The sequence below is a fragment of the Suillus fuscotomentosus genome (assembly GCF_016647785.1).
Source record: "Suillus fuscotomentosus strain FC203 chromosome Unknown F5891scaffold_349, whole genome shotgun sequence".
Taxonomy (NCBI): domain Eukaryota; kingdom Fungi; phylum Basidiomycota; class Agaricomycetes; order Boletales; family Suillaceae; genus Suillus; species Suillus fuscotomentosus.
In genome coordinates this window covers 24820-35242 of record NW_024539861.1, presented here as the reverse complement: position 1 = coordinate 35242, position 10423 = coordinate 24820, and the positions used below count along the sequence as shown (strand labels likewise).

Sequence of the window (10423 nt, the reverse complement as noted above, 5' to 3'; positions counted from 1 at the left end):
CAGTCGTGCAACTTGAATGAACAGGTTAGTAGAGAAAATGCGTGCAGTCCATATTGAGAAGGACTGATGGTACAAGAAACTTGGGGCAGCAACATATATGGGTGACATCGGGTCACACTAACACGACTAGCAAAATGAAAGGAAAACGAAAGGAGTGCTGCGAGAAGTACATGAAAACTTGAAACATATGCAGGTGAGAGTCAGTGATGTGGTACTCGGATACTTGGCGTGAAAATGTATGCAGGTGAGACAGTTAGCGTTTGAAAATCATTATACTGAAATGGGCATTCGAGCGTTTAAAGTATCTGTGCAGCTCCAAAAAACATATGGAGGCAGCGATCCAACACAGTTGATGCATTGGGATCATCAGATGGGTGTTGTTGCAGATACGAATGAGTGGCTGTTGATGAGACGTCCAACTTGTAAGACAAGTGTGCGGGAGTGGTGGAATGATGTCCTGGTGGATCTGTAGGACCGGAGCCACAGGTTAGATCAGCAGCTGTCGAAAGAAATACGTTACATTATATTGACCGCCAAAGGTGGCACTATCAGGGATGGATTGCACTAGATTAATCTAGACATCAATCATTAAGTACAGTCTGCAGGGATGGGTGCCGTGTGTATCACCTTGAAAATACGAAGTGTGGTTGGTGGCAGAAGATTGATTCCACTCAAGACCTTGACAAAACGTCGAGCACGATAGTTGGGATCAGCAGCTGCATCATCGTGAATGATGAATGCAGCCAATGATGGGTCCGTTGGACGACCACTACCCCGGAGATAGCGATGGAAGGCATCCTCGAATGAACGCAACAGCGGAGACATTTGTGCCCGAAAGTTTCCATCGCCATCAAGTTCAAATCGCAAGAGTGGGATCAGTGATTCAGCTGTGACACGTCGGTTGAATATGGCTTGAAACAATGTCTTAGACATTGGAGCCAATGCCTAAAGGTCGGATCAATGTCAAGCGCCTGTGCCGGGGATAATAGTGATTCTCACATGACATAGAGATGGCAATGACAACGTCAGAAACTTATCAAAGCCGTTCTTGAATGCATGGAATTCACGAGAGTTGGTTAACTTTTCAGCTGGATGTCCGAGCAGTGCACCACAGAAGAAATCACGCCTGATCTGGGGCCATTGGTCTTCAGAGGCTTGCATAATCTCGTTGTACTGAAGGTGTTCAGTGTGAAAATGGCAGCTATGATATTAGGACTACTTACTGATGAATCCATACGTGCATGAAAGATACGCATCAGTTTGACACGATCCTCGGGTTGGTGAGACATTGATCCATACTCCACGGGCACATCACCAAAAGTCCAGAAAACCGGTATTGCCTTATTAGGCTGACGGTCACGAGGTTTACTGGATCATGGGTGATGGCTGCTGAGACGATGACGCCAGCGCTTGATCATTATGACGTCGAGTAGTTCGTAGCTTACCGTTGTTCCCGTGTATGCTACACAAATGATATGCTTTTGTCATTATGATAACATCCTGATATACTTCTGTAAGTTTGATCCTCCCTGATATTCTCTGCGAATCAGCGATGCATACAGTCCAGACTCCACTTTGAATGCCCGGTTAACAGAAGAGGCTTCAAGTTGTCACGGTCGAGTCCATCATGGACTCCTGTTCTTTTACCGCTACGGCTTCGATGTCCATGCCAGACGTACCCAAGCAAACTCCAGACTACCTCACGATGTGGACTCAGCCAACTTCCAAGCACGCCTCCCCGTCGATTGGGTCTCACAATAAGTGTTGTATGCGCAATACAACAAAACAGGTCAGTTGAAACCATATCGGTGCCAAATGTGTGAATCCGTATCACTGCTCTTCTGTGCACGCTCGATTTTCTTAAGTCCTTTATTTGGTACCCTTTGCCACTTGGCCACTTTTGCGCTGTTGGGGTTGGGCTCGCTCTTCAACCGGTACTAGTACCCACTGCTCTTCCCACCACCACCACCACCACCACTCTTGCGGCTATTGGTCATAGTTTATGACCTGAATTTCTGTTCAAGGTAACACTGTCCACCCCTTCTCGTACAGTGTACTTACTATCTCTCCACACAGTGTATCTGCATTTAATACCTAAAGGTGAGTATATGCGCATTGCCTCTATTCCAACGCCTCACTGCAGCCTCAGTGATGTCACCCGACACGGCTTATGTGACACAGCATGGTGAGAAATCATTTGGTCTTGTATTATATGATCTCTAATTCATTATCAAGTCTTCGCTGGTGCACCACTTGCTATCAATTGTCTACCTCGTGATACTGCTACCCAGTATATGAAACACCAATCATCCACATGCCTGATAATGTGCGTATTGTTTAGTGAGGAGCCAGGCTATTGAAAACCCACCCAGCACCCGGGAGAGATGCAACTCGGTGGAGTGCAACAAGTCGTCATCACTGGTATGTGATATCTATCTCCGCTCGGCTGATATCGATGATTCACCCCAAGCCATACTGGTCATGACGTTCGTCGTTACAGGCTCATCGCTAGGTGCTATCATCCATCCGATCATGCTCAATAACCTCCTCAACAGTCCTCTTGGTTTTTCCAACGGCATCCGTATAAGCGCAGGGTTGATCAGCTTATTTCTCTTAACTGCGTGTTTGTGCATGTGAACTCACCTTGATCTGCCGGCAATACCGGTGAACTATATCGTGGCGGCTAGAAGATGTATTCACGATGTACCGTTTGTGCTCCTAATAATAGGGTGAGACCTGCAACGTACATTCCTGACTTTCTCCAAATAACCATTCTGCAGAGGCTTTCTTTTCCAGATCGGGTTCTACTACCCGTTATTCTTCTTTCAACTAGACTCTATCCAGCACGGTATCAGTGTTCATTTTTCGTTTTACTCTGTGAGTTCCAGCAATACACGAGTCATCTGCGGCGTCTGCTGACAGAGTCTCTAGTTAGTGATATTAAATGGATCCAATTGCTTAGGGCGATTCACGTCAGGGTTTATTGCGAGGTTCACGTGACAGCTGCAACGTGCAGGTTACATGCAGCGATATGAAAGTGTTAGCACTGATGACGGACGCCGGACATCGTCTTCTCGCACGATACCGCAGGATGCAGAACAGCGGGGATCTCGAACAATCCATAAAGCACTTTGAACGGGCCTCGGATCTCTGTCCCATGGATCATCCCTACCGCCCTGCAGCGCTGTTCAATCTAGCCGTGGCAAAGTCTGTTAGTTGCCAAGCGGACGGAAGATACTTCGACCTCGACATCCCCATCTCTCTTTTTCAAGGGGCCCTCAACTTGCACCCCACTGATCATCCAGACCGAAGTGTCACATAGCTCTATCTTGCCATCGCTTTGCTCTCGTGGTTCGCGAAACGGAGATTTCAAATGGATGTTGATACAGCTAAAGAATTGCTGAGCGACGTAGCCGATGTCATATAGTATGTACTACCATACCACTGCAATAAGCCACTATAAGGTGCTGGAAATTGTTCAGGCCTGCTCAGCAGCCATCATATGTCAGTCATGATGCATGACCCATCAGCTGATGGTTAAATGAGCAAAAATTCAGTTTCATGATCTTACCATCTCGGATGACCTGGGGCTGGGCTGGGCTGATGGGCCATGGTGGCTATGGTGAAGCTGATACCGGATGATAAGACCTGAGCATACCTTATCTAGGTTTGGGACTTTTGGTGATGCAGTAGAGAGAGTGTTGGGCTAAGGGATTGATAGAAATGCCGAATCCAGGGAAGGTCCACAATGGAATCAACACCATTTATAATGCACTCGAGCAGTGCAGGTGAGATTGGATCAGGTCCATTGCCAACTTTCAGCATATAGATGGCAGCCAGCTGTCCAAGGGCGAACACTACATCGAGCTTGTCCTCAGAGGGAAAGCGTGAAATCTTGAGGGACACATATCCATCATCCAGCGTCTCACAAGTATCACCATCAGCATCTGCCAGGATCCGATCACCACTGTGGTCACCGGCAGGCTTCCATGATATACAATGCGCAAGGGCAATCTCAAGGACCTGGCGCAAGACCCCATCGCCAATGCTATCTGTAGCATCCCCATGTCCGCTAGTGGAGGAACAAGTGTTGGTCAGCCAGTGTATTTATGAACTGTCAGAGTTAACGTACGCCCGCACTTGCCAGATCATTGAAAATGTGTTGAGCCGATCTTCAGGCACATCAGGATGGATGAGAAATGTTGACGCATTACTGGGTGCCTTATATGGATGTGGGTCATCAGCGTGCAGGCGTTGGTGCTTAAGCCACCCCACCAGTCCAGTGGCAGCGTGGATAAGGGACTCTGCTTCAATCTGCAGTACGATGTTGGAATGGTCCATATTGGCCGATGCATTGATGCTGTTACAAAGATCATCAATTGATGTGAACAAGATAGTGCCTGATGGGACAGTTGGTGATCCAGGGTCGTGATGTGCCTGTGCATGCCTACGGGTTTCCTGTCTAAGGCTGCGGCGAACAATACTGACCGTGCTGCCAGTATTATCAGAAGATGGTAGGCCATCCGGAACAGTGTCCACCAGAGAAGCTGCAGCAGGTTGCGACTGATTAGGTGGTAGGGTGATAGAATCATGTGATGATGAAGGCTGAGGGTAGGCACGTACAGGTGACCGTGGACGAGGAATTTGGACCAAAGGACGCAGGTCAATAAGTCTTTCCTGAACTGCTGGGCGAGATTGTGATTCACGATGAAACAGAATACTGGTGTTACCAGCAGATGCATGTCCAGGGGATGCTGACCGATCACGATTGTGATAGCGTGGCACTGGGTTCGACGCTGACACATTGTTGCTGGTGGATGAGGCAGAAGATGGTGTACTGATAGCCGATGCACTTGTGGCAGGTGTCGATGGGATGGACCGAGTACAGATGGCGGGTGATGGTGCTGGAGTGCGAGCCTCTAGTTCAAGTGGGTCAACTGAATCTTCTGGTGGACAGGCAGAATTGCACGGCACAGTTGTGAAGCGATCAGGGATGTCAGGAGGGTCTTCATAACCTTGAATAAGATGGGCAATAATGCGGTTGGCAAAGCAGTGGTGCTGGTATGGAGACCCTTTGATCAATGGACCGATGACATCCCCACCTTTCAGGCCTGTAAGCAATTGGGTTAGTAAATGATGCTGAGCCAAGTCATGCCAACGTACAAAGGTATACAAGCGATAGACTGGAATCTTCGGGGCTCTTAATGCGCTCACACCTCTTGAAGAACTTGCCAGCTTCTAATGTTTGCCAACAGAAACTGGAATCTACCTTGAGATGTCTCCGTCCCTGAGTCGCATTGGAATTGCCTGGCTGCAAGAATCTGAAGGGCAGTCCATGGAACTGCAGTCGCACTTCGCGATTGGGGGCATCAGTGGCTAATAAAAGAGGTTCAGGCTCCCATGTTGGAAATTTTAGCCCGCCATCATGAGCCATCTGCGTCACCGCATGGAGAATCTGATTCATGACAGAATCAGCATCACGTTGTCCAGTAAGAGTGACAGCCCGTGTGAGTCCTCGCTCGGTGAGAAACTGCAGATCAGAGGCCAGTTCTTCCCCACTCCGCAAACGTCAAACCTGACTGTGTTCATCATATTGAGATGTGTAATCCAGCATGCGCTGCACATAAGATTAGAGTGAGTATAAAATCAGTTGCACATATCACTTACGTCTCGAGGTATGAGAATTAACTGGATACATAGGGTACACATGGGAGCACTAATGACAATTCCACGGCCACGGCCACGAGTGCGTCCTCGTAAACCATTAGTAGTCATAGAAACACCTGACATGGGCACTCCAAAGGTGGTATGACCACGGGTGACCTGCAGCTGGGAAGCTTGATGGGCAGGTGTGTATCCAGTGACCAACGAAGGTCCAGAAATCGCAGGAGACTGGTACAGTGGAATCGAGTGTGCTGGGAGATCAGAAAAGAAATTATGGTTTGTAGACGGTAGAGTGGAACTGTTGGGCGGCAAAATGGTGGAAGGAACACGATATGGCTGATTTTGGATAGCAAGTGAACTGGGTGGTGGCCGAACCAGTGTGCTGGATTGGGGGGGTGCCACAGATCCTATTTGCGCATGCTCGCTGTAACGCTGACCACATGTACATAGTTGAAAATAGTCTTCAATCTAAAGATTAAACGCATAAGTAGATGATGAAAAGCTTGCACTGTGATGCATACCTGGATGTTACCAACACTTCGAAATTCAGAGCATGGACCTATCCCTCCTCTGGGTGGGAATGAAGGACGGCGCATAGGTTCTGCTGGGGGCGGACTTTGGTCATGAGATGTTGAAGAATGACCGCAATAGCACTGATTGTAGTGAGGCTTGACTTGGAATGTTATACCGAAAAAAAACATACTCTAGATGGATCTGCAGGCTGGGGGAAGAATGACGAACAGCCAGGGGAAAGACACTGATTACACCGGTGATGGGCTGACATGGTTTTACTGACAAACAAGAGGGAAGATTGAATACAATGCTGCGGTGAAAATTATAAATCTATGCGCACCGGAAAGCAGCAATTAGTAGACTGGAATTACAATCTTGATTATGGTTTCAGTTCTGATGAGAGACAGTGGATTAGATGTGTAACAGTGAAAATTACAGATAAACACGCACCAGAAGACAGAGAATTGGGAGAAATTAGCAGAAGATTATTGAATGAAAGAAAGCTGGTGCCCGCCAGTTTCTAGTGCCAGTGAGTGATCAGAAGGGTTGGTACCTGATCGGGAGACATGCCGGAGAATTAACATGTGGTGGAAGCAAGCAGAGAAGATGAGAAGCAAGTGAACCATATGGTACAAAAGTGTACGAGATGGCAACGCCTCTTGGAGGCGAACCAAATTCCTAATACGAGTCTACTCATCAACCATAACCCATCATGAGGATCCTGGTCTTCATCATAGATGCCATGATGAAACATCTGCCCGTTTGGCTCACTAACTTCGCAAGGTCTCACAGGCATCTTGCGCACCTAGTTGTTCTGAAAGACTTTGCTAACATACAAAAACCAGTTTTTGATGGCGCTGGGTATGATACAGATTAAAGCGAGGCATAATAATGTGATATATATTACCATACAAGTGCTTGCCTACGATCGAAGCAGAAGCACGAGCGAAGACCACCATTTTCGATATACCAGTTGGCTATTGTATGGGCAACAGCCGATTTACCCTTGCCTGCTGTGCCAGACAACCATAGAACGTGTGGAGCGCCCTCCTCAGTGCTGCTGATCCCATTCTGACACTCACGAAATGCGAATGGTGGGCAATGGGTATGATGACTTTGGCACACGAAGTATGGATCTAGGAACCCGTCAAGTGAGTGCAGGAAGTCAGAGCAAGGATAGCAGTAGTCAGTAGATAAATGACAGCAATATAAAACGACGCACTTCTTTGTCGCTGATCATACAACATCGTGTTTGTCTAACAGCGTCTCTAGATGCCTGACATCTTTCTTCCTTATAGCCGTCCATCATTGCCATCTCCCTCGGTGAAAATGGAGGTTTCCAGTCGCCGTCTGCGCAAAATGCTCAGGAGTGATGGCAGGATCTAAATGACATCAGCAACGAAAGCTACTCTAGACAAGAGGCTTACCATTCAGATTCCATACAAGAAGAGGGGGTCACAATGCCTCGCCAGTCTCGATATCCCACACCTGGATCGTTCCATCATCTAAACCACATGCAATCTGTTTTCCGTCTGGCGACAATGCAACCGAGTTAACCTCGTCATTCCCTTCCTTCCGCCTGCGAGACGGGTGCTGATTGTTTTGATGACTGCATCGCTTTTCCTAGTGTGTTTGTCCTCGAAGATCGGCAGGAGCATAGACTAGACATAGTAATGAACAACTCGCACCATGCATAAGATAGTGAAACAAAGCGACGTACTCCGTGTTCCTTGATCAACTTCTCGAAAGATTTCTTCTCGTGCCTCAGTCCAGCAAGATACTTGTGCTCCTCGCAACAGAGTTGGTAGACCATGAAATATACATGGACGCCCATACCAGGGTTAGAGTTTCTGTACACCTATCAAGTCAGCATAGAGAACGACGCGACCGCGAGAGACAACGCACATGATAACCGTATCTGCAGTCTGCAAGTTATTCACGGTTATTCACGCACCACCACGAAGTCCCCGTACATAAAATGAATGGGTGAACTCAATGAGAGGGCGCAGGAGTTGAGGGTGGTGGCAAAATGGTCAGCAGCTTCTTCGTGATGTGCACCATCCAAGGCCTTGATTCCAAGTTGAACACGTAGATATGCCTGATGCACGAGTTGCAAAGATTAGTTCGAGAACCATCAAAGTCTGTTGGACGAAACACATGGTATCCCTGGTAGCGTGACTAACATGCATGAACTCAGCGTGACCCTACGACCACCCCGCTACTCGTAAGATTTCATTGGGAAAATAATAAGCTTGAGTTACGCACTGAAAACCATTTTTCGATGGATGAGAGGGTCACTACAGAGCCGCCGAGGGTTTTCGTCAGGGCCAGTGCTTCCAACCACCAAAGGAGGTGCTCTCCATCGAAGAAAGCTTCAACTTCCTTAGCGAGTAACGATTCGAAGGACATAGTGCTGACATGAGTTCCCCAGAATCGACATGAGTATGATAGCTCAGCCGGAATGGATTCTTTGACTCGTTTCTCCAAATCAGGGACAGAAGAGTTAGGCAAGTACGAATTCTTCAAGGAGCAGATGATGAAGCGAAGTCCGCGCTTCATGACCAGAAGCGAGGTAAAGGCAAGGTTGCTCTGTGCCGAAGACACATCGACGAAGAAGTCATGACTGCGCAGCCAAGTCACATGCAATTGTGGTGAATATCTTCTGGTGGAGTCGATCTGCTCCCCATGTACGGTCGAAGCAGAAGCATGCTCCCAGACCCCCAAACTCGTTAGACTAGTTGGCTATTGTATGGGCGATGGCTGATTTTCCTCCCCCTGCCATGCCAGACAACCATAAGACATGTGGCACGTCCTTCTCAGTACTGCTGATCCAAGACTTGATCTCCGTCAAAAGCTCGTTCCGAGTATCTGGCAGACAACACTTGAAGGTATTCAGTCCAGCACCAGCTGCATACTCCATGTCCCTGAGGTCCCGATCCTCGGCTAGGTCACGGATCGTGGAACGTCAGAGGTTTGACGGTGAGTGTGAGGCTGATCCTTACCTAAACCTGCCAGGATGATCGCGGCATTGCCAATCACTTGGTCTCGGAATTGCTGCATGAGGTTGTTGAGACCGTCACTGTGACTGCGAATCTCGGCATCCGTGTCCCTGAAGATGTGCTTGCCAAGTCATTTCCCTGAACAAAGAGAAACAAGATCACACTAAGTGCCAGGCAATGACGCAGTGGTATGAACTCACCGAAACTCTTCATCTCCGAGTAATGGATGATGAATTCCGTGCACTCCAAAGGTAGCGACATTTGTAACGTCTTCGTCCTTGACATGGTTCAAACAGCTCGAAGCACCGAGGCAGAGTAAGGCGCGTGTTGACTGCGCAGCACTTCCATAAAAATATTGGGAAGGTTACTATCCAGGGCCTTTGACTTTGGCGAGAAGGGTAACTGAATTGTACTTGCTGGTAAAGATGAGGCGACGTATCATGACGCGCGCGGCTCCCAGGAGCTTGTACATCTCACAGTACTAGTATACAACTTGCTACACCCGAACCATTGGCGTCCGTGCTAGCTTCCAAGCCGCACTGTATGTATCGCCTCCAGTTTGGAGCTGAACAAGTTGTACATTCATACATGGACATATGTAGCTGGTACTAAGTCATGAGGTTACATTTCAACGGCCGGTTGTGACAGCCACAGAGACAGTCTCCAAAAAAAGGTCAGAATGCAAGGAATACAAGGACTGGAGGACACTTACCGAAACATATGCGATGCCCTTGTATCCCAGGGCAGAATCAAAGGAGCGAAGCTCTGAAGAATGGTCAAAGCGGAAAGGACAGCCAAAGTGAAAGACACATACCAGATTGAATGAAAGCAGATAGGTAGAAAATGACATGTGTGCAGATGTTCAGAACGACAAATTCACAAGCAAGAAGACATCATTCGGTGATGGAGGCATGCGAGCTCCACCTATTTACACCGTTCGCCACCCGGCTACACCAAAGGCAGTTACTAAGTGAGGAGGGTAGAGCTACAAGCACTGTCTGACATACTCGAAGTCTGGAACCAAGAAAAGAAGCTAATTACAGAAGGTGAGAGATCGGAATCGTATGGTGGACGAATCCCACTTATTTGGAAAGCAGTGGTGCAGCATTTTCACGATGCCCATCACACTTGTGACCTTGGCATTACTACAACGGTCTGCAACCTACAACCCATTTTCATCGCTTCAAGTCCTTGAGGACGAGCGCTTGAGCTGTGGTGCGAATCGGGATCTGTGTGAGATCTCCGTG

General features: G+C 48.0%; 3 protein-coding genes across 3 annotated transcripts; 1 reads left to right on the top strand and 2 right to left on the bottom strand.

Moving 5' to 3' along the window:
- Positions 1-576: 576 nt before the first annotated feature.
- F5891DRAFT_1087926 (uncharacterized protein) lies at positions 577-1293 on the bottom strand. Its single transcript, XM_041363484.1, has 3 exons — positions 1224-1293; positions 1000-1173; positions 577-945 (listed from the first exon to the last, which is right to left on the bottom strand). Exons 1-3 carry the CDS (start codon positions 1287-1289, stop codon positions 589-591), a joined length of 597 nt encoding a protein of 198 aa, XP_041216362.1. The 5' UTR covers positions 1290-1293; the 3' UTR covers positions 577-588.
- Positions 1294-3049: 1756 nt separating this feature from the next.
- On the top strand, positions 3050-3322 carry F5891DRAFT_970135 (uncharacterized protein; the record flags this gene model as incomplete). Its single annotated transcript, XM_041376335.1, has 1 exon — positions 3050-3322. The coding sequence occupies one exon, from the start codon at positions 3050-3052 to the stop codon at positions 3320-3322; it is 273 nt and encodes a 90-aa protein (XP_041216361.1).
- Positions 3323-3663: 341 nt separating this feature from the next.
- F5891DRAFT_1202045 (uncharacterized protein) lies at positions 3664-6448 on the bottom strand (the record flags this gene model as incomplete). The annotated part of the gene is made up of 7 exons (XM_041368925.1): positions 3664-4072; positions 4133-5111; positions 5164-5530; positions 5576-5617; positions 5668-6132; positions 6186-6317; positions 6368-6448. The coding sequence occupies 7 exons, from the start codon at positions 6446-6448 to the stop codon at positions 3664-3666; spliced, it is 2475 nt and encodes an 824-aa protein (XP_041216360.1).
- Between the last annotated feature and the right edge of the window lie 3975 nt (positions 6449-10423).

Coding starts and splice junctions, on each gene's coding strand:
- F5891DRAFT_1087926 (XM_041363484.1), bottom strand. CDS start 1,289: ATGTCTCACCAACCCGAGGATCGTGTCAAACTGATGCGTATCTTTCAT. Junction 1,174..1,223: donor ATGCACGTATGGATTCATCA/GTAAGTAGTCCT, acceptor GAACACCTTCAG/TACAACGAGATTATGCAAGC. Junction 946..999: donor CATTGCCATCTCTATGTCAT/GTGAGAATCACT, acceptor TCCGACCTTTAG/GCATTGGCTCCAATGTCTAA.